The sequence below is a fragment of the Manduca sexta genome, chromosome 26, assembly GCF_014839805.1.
Source record: "Manduca sexta isolate Smith_Timp_Sample1 chromosome 26, JHU_Msex_v1.0, whole genome shotgun sequence".
Lineage (NCBI taxonomy): Eukaryota > Metazoa > Arthropoda > Insecta > Lepidoptera > Sphingidae > Manduca > Manduca sexta.
This window is the reverse complement of record NC_051140.1, coordinates 19,716,110-19,738,386: the sequence shown is the minus strand read 5'-3', so window position 1 is coordinate 19,738,386 and position 22,277 is coordinate 19,716,110. Positions and strand designations below refer to the sequence as shown.

The 22,277-nt window shown below is 35.7% G+C and overlaps 1 protein-coding gene across 1 annotated transcript in view; it reads right to left on the bottom strand.

Moving 5' to 3' along the window:
• Nucleotides 1–6,032: 6,032 nt before the first annotated feature.
• The window catches only part of LOC115446858 (ionotropic receptor 75a-like), a 93,152-nt gene continuing 76,907 nt past the window's right edge, over nucleotides 6,033–22,277 (bottom strand). The window contains exons 6-16 of the mRNA XM_037443178.1: nucleotides 22,033–22,112; nucleotides 21,758–21,885; nucleotides 18,963–19,020; nucleotides 18,548–18,663; nucleotides 17,691–17,899; nucleotides 17,465–17,512; nucleotides 17,087–17,271; nucleotides 16,775–16,913; nucleotides 16,348–16,510; nucleotides 15,914–16,102; nucleotides 6,033–6,084 (exon numbers count right to left, since the gene is read on the bottom strand). Coding sequence (XP_037299075.1) covers nucleotides 6,033–6,084; nucleotides 15,914–16,102; nucleotides 16,348–16,510; nucleotides 16,775–16,913; nucleotides 17,087–17,271; nucleotides 17,465–17,512; nucleotides 17,691–17,899; nucleotides 18,548–18,663; nucleotides 18,963–19,020; nucleotides 21,758–21,885; nucleotides 22,033–22,112 — 1,367 coding nt within the window. The remainder of the gene's footprint in view (nucleotides 6,085–15,913; nucleotides 16,103–16,347; nucleotides 16,511–16,774; nucleotides 16,914–17,086; nucleotides 17,272–17,464; nucleotides 17,513–17,690; nucleotides 17,900–18,547; nucleotides 18,664–18,962; nucleotides 19,021–21,757; nucleotides 21,886–22,032; nucleotides 22,113–22,277) is intronic.

The following is a 22,277-nucleotide window of genomic DNA, read 5'->3' as shown; positions in this document are numbered from 1 at the left end:
CATACAAAATGAATGAGAGCGAAGCAAAGAGAACAATTCTCTCACAAACTTGATTAAACTCAAAAGTTTATATTATAGTAAGTTAATTAAGCATTTTTATGGCCTCTCTTGTTTTATATGTGCCGATGTGATGTACTTAGGAACGGTACGGCAAGTTTATTATTTGTTTTCATACTGTTTGAAAATAAATGGCCAAGACAATATATTTCTACAGCTTAAACGGTAGATTGTATTAGATTCCTAAATGCCGTTTCTTTCGCTTTCTTTATATATTTTCATAATTAATGGGCATTATGAGGTTTAACATCATAATATGTATCAGGCTGACATGCGCAGTTGAATGCCAAGCAATAATTTGTATATCATAGTTCTGTATGTTTATGAGCGCTCGTATCGCTCAATATTATTCGAGCGGCATGCTCGTCCCATCATTTTTTTTTTATTTTTATTACTTTGAATGACGAGACGACTTGCCGTTCACCTAATGGTAAGCGATACGACCGCCCATAAACGGGTGAAAAATCATCCAACACCTTGAATTTCAAAGTATTGTTTGGTTTGTTTTGTTTTTGGCTACAGTGTCCTTCAAACCGGAACACATTCGTAACTACACACTGTTGCTTGGCGGCAGAAATATACATTGCGGTGGTACGTAACCAGGCGGACTCTCACATATAAGAGACCTACTACCAGTAAAAAAAATAATAAACTGTAATAAAAAAAATATCTTGGTAGTGCGTCCATTCTTTTTTCTTCTAGATTTGTGGGTATTTATATACAGAGGAAATTACAACCGTCAAGTAAACAACCTGCTCGGTTTCCGATATATGCTTTTAAAAATATCCCCAAATAGACAGGCAAAGGCGCAACTAGTGCAGCCACGGTCCGCTGAGCATGTTTCCATCCCACGCGTTACAGACGACTACAGTAATTGGCTACTTTGACCTTTAGCGGTTAGCTTTGGCAATTTAAATTATCGCCAATATGTTGGTGGACAGAAATAGAAAATTTAAATTTCATCTCGACATTAAGTGTCACGTTGTATTATTAGGTGTTACGTCAAGGAATATTGTATGGATGTGTATTCTTCACCACAATAAAATTTATATATAAAACATAAATAATAATTAAGCTAAATCAAGTCCCATAATATCTTGTACAAGACGTTTTAGTTATAGATATGGTTATAATATGTATATACATAATATTCTTTAAATTATATTTTATATTAATCACAAATAGTGCTAATATATGGAAAATATTATGATTGTTATATTGGCTTATATTGTTTATGTGCTATTTAAGTTATAACGTTATTTTTCCCAAATAAATACAATTTTATATGTCAAGTTTTGAAACTCTCATGTTTGGGTTTATAAATATTATAGCCGAAGCTATAACTTTCGTAAATTTAAAACTTCTTTTTGTTTTAATTAAGCAGACTTAAAAATTATAAATTCCAAAATATTAACATTACAAAATACAGCAAACAATTTGAATATAGTACGTATTCACATACATACTTGTAGATTTATCATATATTCGTTGATACCCATCGATAGAAGGTACAAAGTCATATTAACTTCAATTTAATGCAAAAAATTCTAAGGGAGACTGTGGGATTTCTTGAATTGGTGCAACGAAATGTAATCTCTCAGACTAACGAGCAAAATAGTTTTAAAAAATTAAAATTCTTTGAGATATTTGTGTTTGTACGCTGTCGTAGCGTTAATTAACATGCTTTCATCAGAATTTATAACAGGAGTGTCTAGATGGCGTAGTTGTCTTTCGTGTCCGGTAAGATACTGGTATAAGGTCCCTGCAGGGGTTGGAATCCGGAGTCTGGCAAAGTGATATTGGGTTTCTCGACTCAGTATCGGCTCGGAGTTTCGAATTTGCATTTGATAAACGTTAGGCTCACATCCTATCATATTATGTAGCTAAAATCATGTGGTAAAAATTTGAGTACTCTGGTTGTACCGGTGCCTACCCTTTCGGGGATAAAAGTATGATGCGTATTTGTTCGTTTGTTATTGCAATATATTTCTACATAAGAAGCCATTTAGCGAGTGATTCATTTACATACAACCTGAGCAATACCGTTGACATAAGTGCACATCCATTCCTTCATGTAAAACACCATACGAGTCGTAAAATACTACCGACGCCGTCCGCACGCAGTATATTGTGTAAATATTTTATGTGAACATTGAACGTGTCACACATAAAACTAGAGATGTTATTATCTGCGCCGATGGTGCTGTTTACGATTACAAACAATATTCTTTGGGTTATGTTCGGTTTATTTGTTTTAGAGGGGTGATATGAATTATGCTGGTGGTAGATTATATTTTATATCCGCCCGAATAGCTACCATAGTAGCCCACGTAAGTGTTTCGCGTTCCGGGATCAGCCTGTGTATATCCGGTTCCCACAGCCCAGCATAATTGTGTCGACTTCTGCGGTATAATTCCTCTCGTCAGTCGAAATTCTATTGCACCCTACTCTACTTACCTTCAGGTGCCGTGGGGTAACTTTTAGGTGCCGTAAAAAAAATTTAAAAAAAATTTGGTGTATGTAATAGTTTTACTATCTGAAGATTGGGGTTTTAGCCGAGATACAATTAAATTCCTGTTCAACATATCATTTCTGGTCTCTTTTTAATCAGCGACATTTAATTTCCCGACGCAAAAAACATTTAAATTAGAACAAAACCTTTCTTTTACAAAAACAAAACCCCCTGCCATTGTAATTTTTTTTGAGGTTTATATTCTACTTATAAATATTCACGAACGTTGAAAAATCAGGTAAATTCAATAAGAGTTAACAATACGTTATAAACATGGCGCCGTGTCAGTGCCATCGACGGATCCGTTGTAACTTAATTGAAACAGTGCAATTAGTTAGACTAAGCCCTCTTTAGAGCTTTAGTTCAGCCCGATTCACACCGACACGTCATCGGCACGAAATATATTTAATTACAGATAGCCAATACGTATGCACTGTAATAGGTATCTTTAGATGTTTACAACGAAATCAAATGGCTATGTAATAAAAGTACTGGATTCGTTGCTACTTTTTATTAATAAGTGTATTGCATGCCATCACTATGTATAAAATTCTTTCTTACTATGGTTATAGTAAAAATTATTGAGTATTCACGTTTTTACATTTATACAAATAGTTTAACTCGTATAAAAAAAATCTAAACTTCTACTCAAATGATGCGCATGCAATTTCTCGTTGACGTCACGGCTACGTCCCGTGTGAACGGCCCTACACCGTCAGACCGTCCGCAGCTGTCGCGCATTTTCTGTTCTAAGCGATAGTGCGGATGCACTGCATAATGATTTATTTATTATTATGATCCTTGCTCTCCTGTCATTCAGATTAAGTGTTTTAATTCCTATGGATGTCTATTTGTATTATTTAAAACATAATATAAAAATACATGTAATATCGTATGTTTTTTGTACCTTTTTACCTACGAGAATCGACAACGTGCGACGCATTATGGTGGACGCTTGCCTTGACGATTATGTTTATTTCTGTCACCAAGCAGTGGTCAAGTTTCCATTTACCAGCCCTTATGATATATAAAGTTTACTGTATTGGAATAATGAGCACACCACAATACCACACGTCGCCCAACACACGTGTCAAAGTTACCGCATCGCTCGCTGCATCACGAAGACTTCTCTAATATTCCTTTGTTTTCTACCATTTTATAGCGAACTGAAAAATATATTAGCGAATGAACGGAAATAGCCGCTTTTCTAAAAACATCCATCTCTTGTTCAAAGGGTAATGCCACATAAAAGACATCTGAATGGCCCTTTCGGGTCTCTCGGACAAACTGTAATACTATTATTTGAAAGGTCACTTGATTTGGAAGGTATTTTGTTATCAAACATTTTAGAGTAATAAATATTATCCGCTTTTCTAAAAGCTTATTTAGACAGATCAAGTATTGCTAGCAATAATTGTATTCAATTTTAGCTTATAGAAGTTACCCCGTCTAAACATGCACTATGGCGAGACAAGAGGCGTAAGAACCTTTTGACACATGTTCATAAAATCAATATCGCTAGTAATCATTTTATGACGATTATTGCTCGCAATAATTAGGGATAATAAAATAAGGATTAATATTAAACGTTGTATCATTTACCCTAGTTAAACAATATTTTCTCTAGCGCTAAATGTAACTTGACAGGGTAAGATAAAACACTAAACTAAACATTCCTACACAAACTTTCACATTAGCAGAATTATCTGTTTTGATTTTTCTGACATATTAATCACACAAAAACCAATTGGTATATGAAATTAAAAGCATACAATGCGTGACACGTTTATTTTTGTTTTGTGGGATCTGGTATTGTGACAGGCGGCGTCGAGAGCACTCGGCCGCCTACCGCAGCAGCGCCACGCTAGCGGTTTGCCAACCCACCAACCGGTTTGACAAATCAATTCAAATATTTGTCCATACTAATTTATCATAATGGAAAAGTAAATCTCTCTGTCTGTTACACTTTCACGGCTATATCATATCACTTATTGCGCTGTAATTTGGACTCATAACATTTCGAAGAGTTCTTTAGATTCTTCTTCGTGTTCCGTTGCTCTTGTTTCACTTTAATTTTCCAAGCGTGATGAAGCAACCATTTGGTTTAATGAATGCTTCGCATCGACCCATTTCAGAAACATCTAATCCCAGCAAAATCGTGTTAGAACTCTTGCTGTTTCTGACCTGAGAATACGCTTCCACTAGACAAAAATGCTTTTAATGTTTCAAAGCTCTTTAAACTGAATTATTATAATTTATGCGCTCTTATGGCAAGGTCTTTAACATTTGATATTATAATTTGACAAATCTTATTTATTGTAAACACTCATGAATAAATTGTAGTTGTCAAGGTGTAAATTCCAAGCGCAAGGTGACCGCAACCGGCACACGGCGTGCGGTCTGGCACTATCTCTGGCACCGTCCGACTGTCTTGTTTCCAAATTACATCACACTTAAACCGCCATAGCGCTACGAGCTGGCTTGATGGGCTATGGTTCGATGTCTACACCGAAAATTATTGAAAATGATTTTTTGAGATAAGCAGAACTACAGTAAATCTTATCCAAAATTATCTTTCCTTGTTAAAGATAAGCAATGCAGCTACAATTTTTTGGCTAAACTATTGTTTATTGTAAGAGAAGATACTCATCAAGTTGCCTTGCATAGTTGTTTACCTTCCGCTACAAAAACTAAAGACACTCGCAGTCTCAACAGCTGTCAACTCGCCTTAACTGGACAGAGCAACTGCTCCAGAAACGTCCGCCATTTCGAGCGTAAAGTATTTATTATTATCCGTCGCGGGCGCGGCGCTGTGGATTACGCGCGTGTCACACGTGACAGCGGATAAAACCGCGCCCGTGAATACCCGCGTATTCCGCGTATAATCCGGCGAAATTGAAAATACATTGTTCCGCTTTGCGGTTCTGTTGTTATTGGTATTTAAGACTTTGTTAATGTACAATTTTGTATTTTAAAGTCGGTGATAATGGTGCGATGTCGTATGGATGTCTATCATTAGCTATCAACGCTGTTGTGCTTCGATTTGAAGATAAGTAAGAGCAGTTTAATTACTGATAACATCCCATATCGAATATAATTCAGAATATCGGGTGGAGTTGCTAACATCTTTTTTTATTAAATTATGCTACTGGCGCAGCTCATTACCTCAAGCAAGTAGCTCGTCTTGTTTTTCAAATATATTCAAAAAAGTCCAAGACATTCTTCATAAAAACCATCGCCACTTTTCAATATATCTATCAATGGAAATATCTTCACTAATGTATTATAATTAAAACAATATGCAACAATCGACCGACGCCGAAAATATACCAGCTCATTAAAATATACCAGCTCATTAAAATACAAAAGGCGAACCTCGCTGGTTTTCAAATGAAGTTGTAAAAAGTAGCGCATGTTTTATGCATCAGCCTCAGGTGTCGGGATTAAATACGTGGCGGCAATGTCAGTCAAATGTCGCGGGCGGAATTACCCGCGCTTTCTTAACGCGATGACGTCTCCATCCGTAGGGCTGCCGGATTATTGCGTCTAGGGTTTTTATTTGTATTGACAAAGTTACAGTTTATATTGAGACGAAGAGCATATAGTGAAACACTTTTATATGAGTCATGCCGTATGCAGTATTGTCTATAATTTAGTCGTGAGTAGGGTACGATTTTACAGATACCTATCTTAGAGTGTTGAAGTTATCCGTAACGTAGCAAAGCCCGTAAAAATGACCTTTGACTGATAAAACAATATTATGTAACAATAAGCAGTTAATATTAGCGAAATAGCTTAAACACGATATTAAAAATATATATTCAAAATACATTCATTCACTCATATTTTGGTAAATAGCTGGAGTGAATACAATATGGTGATTAAACATACCTTTGCTTCGACGAATTAATCAAGTCATTGAGCTTTTATGTTTCGCTCTTTTTATTTCAATACTTTTGTGTTCGTAGCGACCAAGACTGTCCAAAAAAAAATATATAATTTGTGAAGTCGAATCGTTCGACACGCTATATTATGTTTTTTTTTTTTGGGTGTTGAAACCCGCATTCAAAACATTCGCATCCATTCGAACCCGTGGATGGGATACTGGAATCCGCCGACTCAGCGACTGCAGGGGCCTGGAGGAAAGTTGGGAGAGGATAGCTCGGAAAGAAGTGTGGGGGCAGGATAAGGAAAGCTCTTAGGACGGGAGAAGGGACAAAGGCTAGGAACTGTTCGCGAGCCTTTATAAACCTCAATGTGAATTGGCAACCATCAGGTATTCACACTTAACTGTATGCCTAGGGCCGCGACAAACGTCCCCCCGTGCATGGGCGTGCATTCGGTAGAATTGCCTCGGGGGGCTCTGTATTATGTATAATAATATTGTTATACATAGATATTTTTTCCTTACATTTTAATTACTAGATATATATTTCTAAGGTATAGTTTAATATTAAGATAAATACCTAGGATACTATGTCAATTTATGTCGACAAGCAACATTGTATTTCATTGTACTAAACATTACAGGTATAGTAACTGGTATAATACTTAAAATTTGATCTCAGTCGTCTGACTATGCCATATTGTACTTTTCAAGTTGACAATAGAATTCAATGTTTGGTTTATTGTTACTTACATGTAAACGACTTTAGTATTCAACCACTTATTTAAAAAAAATCGTAAGGTACAACTGGTAACCCTGAAACATATTCAAATCATGCTATTTTTTATTTCCGCCTCTTCATTACGCGAGTCGACGCGAAATTACGTTCGTTTGTCATGTCTCAGACTTGTGTTACTTCTCCTGAAGTTGTAAGCGATTATTTACTGGTCATACTCAGTTCTAGTGGGTCTAACGATGGATAAGCTGGAGTAATAAATTCGATTCTGAGTCGGATATAGCGGTAGGTTATAAGATGAGGAGATGGATGTATATACAACTGTATATACATAAATTAAACAGAAAAGGATCATGAGTCCGCCAAGGGCTTTGCCCAACAGTGGGCCATCAATGGCCAACATAATCAATTTCAAGAAAGACATAACTATATATAATGTAGTACCTGAAAATTAGTACAAAATATTTAAACCAGATCTTTATGATGAAGTGGTGACCGCAGCGTCATAATTATGAGCGTGTACTGCAACAACAGGCTTACCATCTGTTTCAAGAATGCCGGATAAATATCGGTCGGATTTGGATGATAATGAACGTTGGATGTCGGAATTTCTCAACCAAACACAACGTACTCATTCCATGAATATTTAGTAGAATTTGTAGACTATTTGCTAGATTAGAATAAAAGAATTAAAACGTAGATACATATTGGCAGGGACATCGGCACAAAACGTTAATAATAATAATATAAGCCTTTATTCGGACAAATAGTTTTAAATTAATTTAATAGCCTATACAAACGACTCTGGAGGGTCCGTGACACCGACAACTTGGTCTTTTTGCCCAACTTTGGCAAAGGCCTTCTCCATTTCCTCTCCCCTCCTCCCTAATAAGAACGTGAACAGAACTAAAAATAACATCTAACAGTTTTTAACACTTTAACAAATTGTTTATTTTAATAAACAATATCGGATTTCCCTAAAAACTCTTTAACGGACGATTAATTAAACCGAACGCCATCTAAATTAGAACTAATCCCAAAAATTTAGCATACATGGCTCTCCTACACAAACTATGCAATTAGTAGCTAATATGGTCATTTCGATCTGTACGAGCTGCCGAATAATTGTAACGAATAGTTTCAAGATAATCTGATGCTAATGAATATACAGCTATTCCATAGAGCACCTGGAATATGAAAAATATTATTTAGAAGATCTTTTTGTATTCTATTTGTTTAGGATTAGATACAAATATGATAATTTATATGTCAATAATAACAAGCAATTATTGAAATTTTTAAGGAAGAACATGAGACAATGAACTTACGACAAAGTAAAGATTATGATCAAAGCCGCATACAGTTTCATTTTTAAGTACAAAATATTTTCTGTAACAAGTTAAACTTAGAATTATACTTCTATGAAATCTTGAGTCCTCTATCAGTACTCTTGAAGTTGAGACCGCAGCACTCAGAGCGAGTAGCCGCTACAAACTTCCACTGACCCACTATAAAGTTGCGAGCCTCCATCTGTCACGGCGCGACATGTGATAAAACCGGTGCGGTTTCGCGCGATATATCACGCGCCTTTAGAAGTACCATGGCCAGAGGTAACGATAGAGTCGGCTTTTAAATCATTTAAAGAATTTATGGTATTTTTTTTGGCTGTCGTCTCTTAATACTCTTATATCTATGTCCCGTTTGCTTATAGAGGATCGTTGGTCCTGGCTTGTTACGTCAATTTTACACCTTATTTTTAGTATTCTAACTTATACTTTTGGTGTCCAAAGTAACTGTCACACCATTGAATGTTAAATGCTTCAATGCACTATACATAACGATGCTTGCATTCTGCTACTTGATAAAGTGCATAAAATAGAATAGGCGTTGGTATCTAATCACATTAATTTGTGCAATCCTCATACAATCGACCCGGATGAACAATGCCGTACTGGACACCTATCAAATAATATACCGAGTGTCGTACTAATCTTACTCTAGGATGTTGGCTGAGTAAGTTCATCACATTATGATATTATCATACCATATTGGTACACAGTTACTTAAAATAAAAAGTGAATTCCGGCATCTTTGGGTATTTTTTAAGTCATAGTTTAGTAACAAATCATTCCTTTTTTAACCATCAAAATTTGCTGCAATTTCGTAACAATTTGAAGCAATTATATTTCGTACAACGCTTACTCCATCCACAGTCTTACTGCAACATTTCCACAAACTAACCTTAAATCTAAATCCAACTCTATCGCCTGTTAGCAAAGCTTCCTTTCCATTGTCCTGATTGTGTCTAACAATCGTCAGGTCACACATGGGGTTGGGATTAAAAAGTACGTTTCCGTCATAGTAGCAAGTTATGTCACACCGGTTCAGACGCATTTACTTATACTCTGTACATTGTTGGTATTATATGACACTGTATTTTAATGCCTTCTTCGCGTAGAGTAATGTACAGTTAATTTGAGGATATTGTAGACTTGTAAATTCTCACTGAAAGGTATATTTATAATACGTTTTAGAAATTACATTGTAGTCACATTTCACATTTCTTCATAAGTTATGGTAAAGTGCTTTCATTTAAAAGTCAGTAGAATCCAGTCTATATATAATTTTGATAATAAATTATTGTGCCTTTAGTTGCTGAGAGAATGGTAAGTTGTAGAGGCCATAGACAGGGCCGGAGTAGTACGAATGGCTTAAAAACGGTTTGAATTTGAAGCTTTGTTTCCTAGTCAACTTAAAATTAAACATGTTACTATGCCCTGTAATTTGGATGACTTGTAAAGTGTCTCATCACAATTACAGTAGAAGAAAGAGTCATAACAATGACACCTACCCTTACATACTCTCATATACAAAATACTATCTAACAATCTAGTTGTAGACCTGTATCACTTCGCCAACCATTAATATTTATTAATAATAGATATAACAAAGAAAATATTAGCCTACATTTCCAACCGTGTGATTTATCTATTGTGTGTTACGTCTAACCCTGCCCACGCTCTTCTGAGTGTATTAAATGCGTGTATGAAACGTTCTGAATATTACAGAAATAAATAAGCTGTGGATATTTTTCTCACAAAAACCCAGTCATTTAATAACAATTTTAATAGAAATGAATTGAATAGGCCCTTCATTTTATTTGCTCGAATCACTCTCTATAGCGGCGACAGTTATGCATTTAGGTCCCTTATGGGGGGGCCCATAACCCACATTAAATTGCCTACTTCTTTTTTGGAAGCAGTGCCAGAATAGAAGGGTTTTTTTGGATTGATATTTGATTTTGATTATTTATGTGAAGAAGCAGTATTCAATAATTGAGCATCAGCCATAATGAATATAAAGGTCTAACATCTCACAGTAATCAACGTAATATAGTAAAATTTAGATCTTTCTAATTTAATTCTGAGTAATACAGCTTCTAATTATTTACAAGTGTAGAGCTTGCCACTGGACGATGGATTTGTTCGTCCCGTAATTTAAAATCAGAACCCATAATAAGTTATTTCTAATTCAACCAAAAAGTCGATATGTCGGGTAAAAATAATAATATATTTAACCGCGATAATATCCGTTAAATAGTTTAATTTCAATGTCTAACATTCACGTAAACATAAGAAATCATTCAACCAAAAAATATTTAGTCCGTAATATTAATACATAAATTATATGATATGATCTATCTTTCACATAAATCAAATGAACTAATTATATTTACAACCATAGCCCACTACCCTGACCCCGATTCCGTCCCCCTCCACAGGGTACTTAATATTATTAATTCTTGATCCCATCAACCATGACGATCCAGACGTGGTTTCTTTGACATTAATGCTTAAAAATTGGCAAAAAAAATGTGCACAAAAGTATCCCGTGATTAAATTGATAACGTAGCTTTTTGTGAGGGGGATTGGGCTAAACAAGTCTTATCTGACAAAGCCCTTTCGAAGGACCCTATAGAGAGCTTAGATGTGAACCCTTTCACGGGAGAGATCAATGTGCCAGCACAAAGGGCGTAAGTTATAAGATTACGGTTGGGTAGTGGTGCGCGTGTGCTGTGACCATTAGGTATGTGTTTCATTGACTATTTAACTTACGACAGAAAAATCTACTCTATATTTTTAACACCGAGTTGCTGACAATGCGTGATATTATCAGATGGATCATGTCATATGGATGGATATTTGTTGGTGGTAGGGTATATTTTATATCTGCCCGGATAGCAACTACTGTACACATGGTTTTATAACACGCTATAATGGTCCACGTAATTATGTCGACTACCGAGGGAGTCATCTCTCGTCAGTCGACATTATATTGGACCCCACGCCACTTACCATCAGGTAGGTCAGGTGCAGTCACTTTCCCGTATAAAAATAACCTTAAATTAAAAATAATCGCATAGGCTTTCTTATATACCGAAAATATGCACTATGAAAGAATTTTGGAAATTCATTCCAGTGTCTCACCTCGTCGAACAACACAAAGGTCAAATAACGACGAAACATCGCTAGGCGTACTTAATTTTTTGAAAAAAGGTAGCATCGCTTTATTTATTTAATTTTTAACAAAGGCAAATGGGAAAAGCCTTAAAAGATAAAAGTTTACTCTGCGATTAACATCATCAGTTTTTTCTCTAATGTTGAAATTGTCTGAGTTCCAATAAATGACCACCCGTATATATTTTATTCCGCATAAGTGCACAGTAGGATCTCTATCTCAAAGCCGTAGGCTATACGAAGTCCTTCTATAAAATATAGTACATCCGCACATGAGGTTATCGTTAGAACATCCGCGAGCCTCCTGAACTGAACTTTGAAAACTTAAATTGATTTCATTGAAGCATACTTCGGAGACAGTTATCGAAGATCGGCTTTTACCAATTACCTTCGCATTTTAGAACGTTTTAAGTTTTGTAATTATATTAAGAGGTTATTTTAGCTCAATAAGATTTTCTTTCAAGTGTTTTCTTAATAGTGTATTTCATTTTACCCATATTTAACGAGTTCTACATTATTTTAGTCAAAGCGCGGATCCAGATTTAGACAGCTTTGTGAATATAATAAGACACTATCGACTGATACATTTCCCTTATCTGTTTTATTACGGGAATAACTCGATACACGGGAATATACATTTTATACGAACCTACGCTCATGCCGTTTATATCCAAAAGGGTAGTCACCGACGCAACTAGTCTACTGGTCCTTCTTGTAAATGTTCTTTTACTATAATATTTGATACACAAATACCCATGTTGTATTTTTGTGATACAAATAATATTATTTTCTTCCACGGAACCTGGGACTTTTTTAGGTTAGAAGTTCAAGTGCGCTGCCATTAAACCAATGTTTCGATTACACGCCATTTGCCCCCTCAGCTCGTCATTCGCTCGTCACTCCCCGCTTGCGTCACACCGTGACAGACATCAGATACCGTCGAATCTCACGAATAAAATCCCGACAAAGTGAAAAGCTGACGCGCGTTGATCCGCGGCGCACTCGGCGCGAGTTAGCGAGGTGTACTCGCTAAGGACCATTTGATTTATTACCTCCTGCCGAGTGCTGCCGCCCTGGTACCTCGCTTTTGTATCGTTATGTTTGCGGGCTTTTTTCTGAAAGCTTAAGTTTAGATTTAGGCATGCTTAGTTATTTTTTAACAACAGCAATAAAACAAAGTGGTTACTTGTAATCCAAATTATACTTAGAACACAATAAAAAGTAAGACGTAGCATATCACACAACGCGCTACATGGTTTCAAATATTTTCTTTCCTGGATCAACAATACCTATACATCAATTAAAAAAGATGCATTGTTCTAATCATTGAGGTATTACTGCACGTTATGTTTGAATTGCACTATGTTTAATGGTACTAATGTCCAAGTACCAAGACAGATTTTTAAAATCCCATCATATCATAATCCATTATTCAAGAAACACACGCTTTATACACGTTACGGAACATAAAAATGTTATTGTCGTCGTAAAGCGGCCCTCAGTATTACGTCAGTAGGTCTGCACACCAATCCTGATTTATGGCTTGAATCTATTGCAATAGGAATGTATAACTCATTCTTCGATCACCTGTCCTAATGCTTTCCATACCTATTTAGCAAAATATCTAGAACTAGAGACTTGCCTGATGCCACAATCCCCTCTGTAGAGATCAAATCTTGCGTAAATTGAATATAATATATCTTCAAAAAGTTTTGCCTATCCTGGGAATCCAAACCAGTAGTTTTCAGAACACAATATTAATGGCTTTTATAAAATTAAACATCTCATTACTTGAGGAGTACATTTTCAACTGCAATCCGTTACGCTCGCTACCGTAATTTGTATTACTCAATTTCTGCTTAAAATATCTTCGGACTTTGGCAAGCACAGCGCCTAACATTAGTCGAGCTGATTGTCTCATAAAAAAACCTAAAAAAGAAACTACATTCAAACTCAATTTTCCATCCACCAATGTAAAACACAATGACATAATTCCATGAAATCACAACCAGAGCGTTCCAATCTAGCAGAAGAGAGTTCAATTAGCTATCAAAACTAAAATTAATACAGAATTAATTTGAATGAGCGATTCTTTCGATACGTGGTTTAATTAGATCCCACGTGGAGTTGTTCCCACGCTCCATGATTGTCTGCGATGTGTATTTTCATTATGAGCATCGTGTTTTTGCACCAATTGGAAGTTCTGCTTGCCTGGTGTAAAAAGGATTTAGAGTACGTTAAAATAATGAAGCATGGGATATTGGTCGGTTAGGTTATCAGTTACTTTACATTTAAGAGCAAAGATAGACAAAGCGGTAGACGGATTCTTCTGTCAAACTAAACCGATTTGTAAATTTATAATCATCCCCTTGTATTCCTCAAACATCACCTTCATCGTTGAACACACTAACGAATTTTTATAATTATGCTTCAGTGACTCCAGATGACTCACATTAATTACCGGTGACTAGCGCTGGATTAAGCATGGTATCAATCTACTATGAGTTTCCTACATGGCTTACTATCAGGAAAGCATACTATCGGGCATCTGCTATGAGAAATTGAGATGCATTCACTAAAGATATCAATACCATTCAGAAGCGATTGAAACGCGGGATATTGAACCTTCCCACACATAAAACAGGGGTTAAATATTTTATATTTTTTGTGTCGGTAATATAATATCGGAGTGACAGTTTCTATCTGTATGCAAATGCAGGCGACGGCGACGCGACGCCGTAACGACAACGTAACGTAATGCGTCTTAAGTAATGGTTTTATTAAAATAACAGAGATATTATTTATGTTATTTATTCATATGTTCGTTTAGACGGTTTTTTGAGCGAAATTTATACGTTGTATTATGTAAAATGTTCTTATATCATGCAGTAAGCAGTCTAGAATAGATATAGTGTCTTTATTTCTTTACATTTCTCTAGGTCTCTTGTATTTGGATTTCGTTTACTAGGTATCGCTGTTTTGTCTTTTTCCACCACTAAGCAACAGTATGTACACTTTTCTTGCATATTTTCGCCCCTCTGACTATCTGGTAAATTACTTTAGCATAAGTCCTTAAGTTAGCTACGTATAGTAGATAGTAAATAAACAAAAAAAAACTGGATAAAAAGAAATACATATACTATATTATTTATTTATTCGAAAGTAAACACTCAAATATTGGCAACACACGTGCCCGATGCAATACAGGGTGAATTGAATAAGATCCCGCGGGAATAAACAGGAATTGATCGCGTCATTTATAAGGAAACGATTCAGATAGCCCGAGCGACTTGCGACCATCACTCAATACACAGTGCAACAGGAAATAGAAGGAGAACTATTTTTTCGTTAAGGAATTCGACATTACTAAATTCATTTTACTAAAATTCACTATACAATCTACACTACTCTTAAAATTAAATTATTCCACATTTTATGGCATTAGTGAATTCAGATTATATGTAATATTCTTTGTAAAACCCAAATATAAATAAGCACTTCTAGTAAAAATAACAGGATCAATTGATTAAAACTAAGCAAAACGTTTTCTGTTTGGACATACCTAATATTTACTATAAGATAAACTTTTCTTTGAAAAGATAGAATCTATTCACTTTGTGTGCTATAAACTTTAATAGAGTAACCCTACCGCATACGCGTCAACTGTGCCCAAGCCTCGGGCCCGCGTCAACCGTCTTCTCTTTATTGTTTTTTTATGTGGAAGCGATTATAGGCGATGGTTGGTGCTGAGTGATTGCTGATTGTGATGCTGTGCCTACGGTTTTTGCCGTTCAGCGACGATCTCTCATCTGGTACCTGAAACGATTTGTCATATCAACAGCGTAATCTCTATATTTTTGTTTCTTGCCTTTTTTACATACATCTGAATGAAGACGTGTTTATTATTGCATACTTGTCGAAAAAAATAAACTCATCCAAAACTTAGGAATATAAAGTTCTTTGTGACACTGCACTTTGCTCGCCCTCAAGCATAAAATATTGAGTTTCTTCACGTCTGTCTATTGCAATGTTTTCAAACTGAAACTAATAATGCCTACACACATAATTATCAGTTTCTGGCAAAATAAAAAAAAACTACATCAACTTACTTAAACAAAGCCTGCGATAAAAATGATCTGGCACAATTTTAAAAGCTTGATATCGTATTTGGTCTATTACTATAAAGTAGTATAAACAATCATCACCTATACCAAATACGCTCAACAAGCAACATAACAGACGATAGTAACGCAGCCTCGACGAGCAGCACGAAGGCGGGCGCGGCCTGGCCCAGCGCGAGCGCGCGCGGCATGGCGCCCGAGCACGGCGGGATGGTCCCGGCGAAACGCGCGTTACTCGCCTTTATGTGGCCTCGCTCTTGCAGACGCATTAGACTGCAAATGAACAAACTCCATTTTATTGAAGGATTGTAATTAAAGATAGGCGGTAATTTAAGTATATTCACTAATCGAGCTTAGATCGGACCTGATACAAAGACACTAGTTTTGTATCATAGGTATCCTCTATAGAGGATTATTGACAAATTTAAGAATTCCACATATTTCATATAGCCTCATAGCTTGCCTTAAAATGGGCGCTACTTTAGGAATTGACTCCCTTTATGGACAATAATGATTACCTCCAAACAAAGAACTCTCTGTAAGGGCTGTTCTTCTGTCCATATATGTAGACGGGCGCCGGCAACATCATCGGGAGGGCGCCCAGCTCGCACAGCTCCTGCTCCGTGAAGGTGCGCGAGATCACCTGGCTTGCGGTGAACGGCTCCGTGTGGTACGCAAACTCTGCATAACCCGTAATACTCAAGATCATTTTGAATGATAATTTCATAAATCTTCAAATAAAGTTCTGGACAAAAAGTAGGTGCTATAACTGATGTAACTGTAATATTACTATACATATTAATGTTAATATAATATTTAAGGTTTCAAGCAAAAAGTGGTGTAGGTTTTGGGTAAGTTTATTTTATTATGGAAAGTTGTTTCAAATATTTATAGATGTTGTACATAACTGATGTCAATGATGATGCAATTAAGATGATTACTTACTTCCCGTGCGCACAAGGGCAATCCCAGCTTCTACTGGTTGCAAAGGATCCAACTTTCGCTTCGCTTCTATTACCTTCTTGTCCCTTAGTTCATCTTCTTTAATGTTCTTAAAACCACTGTAGTAGAAGAAGCCAGGGTTCTGCGTCAAAATAGAATTCATTGTACTCAAAGTATTAATTTTACCTAAGGACTATCCACGCATTAATGTATATAATGATCAAGTGTTTTGATCACGCGGAAAGCAATCCGGTGATTACAATCGAAAGTAAACTCGCCTACGGGAAAACGAATATTAATCCAACAGTTACTAACATCAAGCCATCCCTTCGTGTATCCGATGTCTTCGAAGATGAGTTCCAAATCGCTATTAATAAGGGCGTCCAAGTTTGCGATTGAGGGAGCCGCGGCGTTCAGCAGCCAGGACACCACACTGCTTGTGTAGTAGTTGTATAGAAGCATGCTGGTCAAGCCGATTACTAGAAGAGTACAGCGGCGTCCTAAGCAGTTTAAAAATATTTTAACCGACTTTAAAATTGGAGAAAGCTAGTCAATAACACTTTTTTGTATGACATTAAACATTATTTATTAGTAAGTAGGTATAGTGCAATTAAAAAGAGGCATTTAGTAGATCTGATATCAGAGTCGTAAGTGAGATTCTTAAAGCTATGGATAGTAAAAACAAAATCATACCTTGACTGGAAAGAGCATCTGCTGATAATGGAATTCCATCTTCGTAATCTGAAATCATAAATCGTTTAAATCATTTTCTAGTGTAATATGTCTAAGTTAGATCAACGTGGTGAAAAAAGTTGATATCCCGCCAAAATAAAGAGAAGAGGACGGTCCAGATGTGAGAAAAAATAAATATTTTTCTTTTTTAGCAACATTGTAAGAAGAACACACGTCCAAATTATACCTTGTTGACAAGTAGTAGCAAATACGCTGAAGAACGCATAAGATCCAGGATCTTTTCTTTTCTCCAGAAGCGCAGCAGCACCCAGCACCACAGCACACACCACACCAGTCCCGAAGGAGCACCACCACACCCCGTCGGACATGGGGGTCAGGAACCTGTTCTCATAGTCACCTACGCCTTTGTCCGGGATTAGGTAGTAGAATTTTGTTCTAGAATGAAATTTTAAGAAATTTATGAATGCAGTCGATCTGCAAATGGTTGTCGAATGTCATGATGTGTTCGATTCATGCGTGAATATTTGTTTTAGGTCCGGACGCTGTATTAAAGTCCCTTGTAGTAGATATTCATGACATAAGAATTATAAGTTGGATATTACTGAAGGTTTAGCACTATATTCATCATGATAGTTGGTTTTATCAATATTTATTACTTTCATGTAATGATGAATAGATTGCCGCGGGTATACAAGTAGCCAATTTCAGTAAAGGATGTCAGAAATGCCTATAAAATTTAGGATGGTAAATGATGAAAACATAAAAAGAGAGGAAATTCTAACAAATCTATAGATATCGTTAAAAAAAACATGTAACGCTCCCGGCGATATTATTAAAGGTCAATAATATATTTATACTGATGGAAACATTTGAAGCATTTCATCTGCCAAATGTTTATTTAGTAAAATGACTTTAATCGTGACACATTAGACAGAGTAGCAAGTAATTAGACCGGGTTTTATATGGAACAAATATTTAGTGAAAAAAAAGTCTAAAATAAATACTTGGAATACAAAAATATTTTTCCTGGTGTGGTAATTAATAGTAAGCGAGCAGCTGCAACATCAGAACATTTATACTTACTCAAGATGCGTGACTGGAGGGAAGTAAATGTCCACCCAGCTCAGCCAGTGTGGAAAAATCCTCGCGCTGGTGCTCGATATGTCCTGCTCCTTCCAAAACAGCGAGTTGGACACCGCCTAGCAAAAGACGACCTTAACATCGGTTTTTAAATAAGGGTGCCTAGTTAATTTATAATTGGCTGTTGAAAGGCAATCTCTATTCATTTTATTCCTAAATTGATTATGACTGCCGTCCATTTTCCTTCTGGCAAATACGTATGTAGTGCATCAATAAGACAGATCCATATTTTTTTTTTGATAGTCGAAACCCAATATCTTTCTTTGGTCTACGTTGTTTGTTCCGCACTACCTCACCTTCAAGTGCAGTATACTTTGCCGTGCAAGGATAAGTAAGTCAACTGACTTAAAATACTTACCAAAGTCGAGTTCGGTTCTGGGGAGCCGATCCACCGCGATGCGATAGTATAATTAAATCTGCAACAAAACCTCAATCTAGAGTTACCTTTTGTTTGAAAAAACCTACACATTACCTACATTATTTCTGTATTTTCTTATATATTTCATGTACAATCCAATTTATTTAACTGATAATAATCTTTCTGCTTTTTATTATTATATTTGAGGTATCTAACGGGACCAGAATTCGTTGTTCTTTTTTTCCCAATCTACATAATGATCTGAATGTACAACAGAATGTCGGCATTTCCGTGGCTTGAACACGATTACTTGGTTCATTATTATTAGCTATTATTTTATCTATACAATGCGTATATCAAGTACCATAAAATAACTGATCATTATAAATTACTTCATACTTGTTATATTAATAATATTATAAACTCAAAAGTTGTAAAAATTATAGGATGTTTGTATTTTTGTAACACCTGTTTAGATATAATACATAGTACATTTACTATCCAGGGAGAGCGAAATGCCTACATTACGTTTGAACAGGATAGTAAAATATAGTCTCCGTTATATACTATCTACATCACAATAAATGTATTTTGCTTTGACTCCTCATATTTGCTAGAACTATTGCAGTTCGTTTCTTGTTAATGTGAATTATAAAAGAGCTGATGACGCAATTGAGTCGGCTATGAAATGAGTTCCCAAGGGTCTGATACTAATACCAAGACAGAAGTCTAATTTGTATGAAATCCGCCTACATGTTTTTTAGATTTGGGTGCGGTTTCGAAATTTCACAAAGTTGTCACTCTTAACACGAGAAATAATCGGAAGTGGAATCAACACTATTATAATTATTAAGTGAATTTTAATTTGTCACCACACTCTTTTAAATGATTTTCACCAAAGATTATAGAATCATACTGGTGTAATATTGTAGAGGAATACCCGCAATATTTCATTGATCGCTTGCTATTTAAATAAAGCGATACTAAACCCAGCTCGGATGGTGTTGTAATCGGACGCTCTCCCGCGGGAACTAGCTCTATTTCAGGGTAAAAAGTCCTCAACAAGCTATACAATAAATTTATTCAGTGAATAAATCATTTTGGCTTCGATATTGTAGTTTATAAGTTAAGTGATTAAAGCTGAGGCTTGCCAGCCGTGGTTTTATTGGGGCTGGAAATGTAACCGAGTCTTGACATAAGTTAGCAACCTTAAATCGTACCTGCTATTTACCTGTTAATTAATTGTCAATTCGATCCAAATTTTGCGAGTCCATTTCGGTGTTAATGCATCGGTAGGGCTTTATGGTTGTTAACTAATATCGAGATAAAACTGCACCTTGATAACATATTGTACTCAGTGAAAAATTCGTCTTAGAAACTCCGAATATTTAATCCTCCGGCTCCTAAGAGGCGTTCTGTTGTCAATTGGTGTCCTAACTAACTAGACAGGCTAACATAACTCTTGTGACCGAAAGCATACGATATTTCTACTTTATAGACAATATATACGAATATCACTCAATGAGGAAGATGCTGTTCCAAGTCTGACTTATTTAGCCCTAAAATGTGTATACCTGGGCTAAACAAATACTGCTTAAAAATACACATGCGAATATCAAGCCAGTTTCCAGGCTCTCACCTTCGAAATTAGAATTCTCAATTATTGATTTGAGATTTCAATACTAAAGCGAGCGATGATCAACAATTAATTCTGCAATATAGTTCCGTGATATTGTTTAATTACAGGTGTATTATCATCTATTATATCGAGAATATGCGTAAATTCCAACCGGCTACCAGAACTGATTTAATACCGCGTGCTACGATATACACTTATAGCACATGTACTAGATATGTAACAACAATTTCGACACAATGATATATAAATGCGAAGGTATTATATTTGGTGGTCCACGTGTAAGAGAATCTAGACGTGAATTTCTACTGTTAATGAGTGTGAATACAATGAGTTTTATTACGAAGGACATTCGTTCGTTTAATAACTGAACTGTATAAGATTATATATTGGTGCTTCAAGTAAACAACTATTGTTTGTAGCTAGTGAAAGGGTGGTAGGTTAGCTAGGTTAGGGCTCATGTCCTCGCCGGTGAGGATCGCGACGCGTTACCTTTCTATTTCCCCCTACTTGCCAGCCCGAGCTGGTTACTTCAGTTTGTACCTTGTCTTTAGTATAAATTTTATCCCTAATTTAAAATGTCCATAGTTATATACGTAATTTTAATAGTTGTTTAGAAATAATAATAATTATTCTTATGCTTTGTTTTGACGTATCATAAGTGCAACTTTGTTCGCCTACGTGATAAATAAAGTATTTTATTTTATTTATTTTAGTGTTATGGTATGTTTTATCGAAGTTCAGAGGTCGATGTTTTTGAGTATTGGCGGCAAGTACACGCTCGCGTGATTAACAAAATTAATAGTTGCTGGATTAGTGTTATTTTAGTAAAACCTTTAAAAAATAATTGATAAACAATATATTGATTAAATTGGTAACTCTAGAACCAACAAATTTCCTCTTTTAGTAAGTGTGAAAAATAAAAAGGCATATTGCAATACATGCGAAATTTTAGATGTTTGTCACTTAATCAACCCAGAATAGCTCAATAGATCTGAATAAAATTAGGTACAGAGATAGATTATGATCTGGAATAACACATACGCTACTTCATCGCGAGAAAATATATATCGAGACTTGTACCGGAAAAACTTTTTCACTAAAACCCCCAAATAAAAGCTAGTAGAAGATAAATCCCATTGGATACGTTAGTATTTACCTAAAATTATGCTGTTCCTTGAGTATGTTCAACAGCTGGGAAGCTACTTTAGTAATGGCAGCCACTCCGGGCGTGTACTGCGACTCGGACAGTATTTCCGGGTAAAACTTCATCGGTTTTTCTAAGAGCTATAAAAAGATTTCCAAAGTTAGTGCTCGAGTTTCTAAGCTATTCCATACTGTATAGATTTGTTTTCAAATATAAATTGTATTTTTAGGAATGATAATAATTCATATTTAAACGGATTATAAATTTATTTATTCAATAATACTTACCACTGAAATAGCTCTGAATGTTAAATTGTTAAAATTCCATCTATGATAATATTTGTAGCCTTTAATGACTATATTTAAACCTGCAAAATTAAAAAAAAAAACTAACTTTATATCCAAGTACTAAGTAATGTCTCTCCGATAGGACCCTCGTGTTCATACGTGAGGATCACATCGGTAGCTCGTTATATCTTTTTATACTCTTGTAATAGATGATATAACATCATTAGAGTAATGACCCTGTTTTA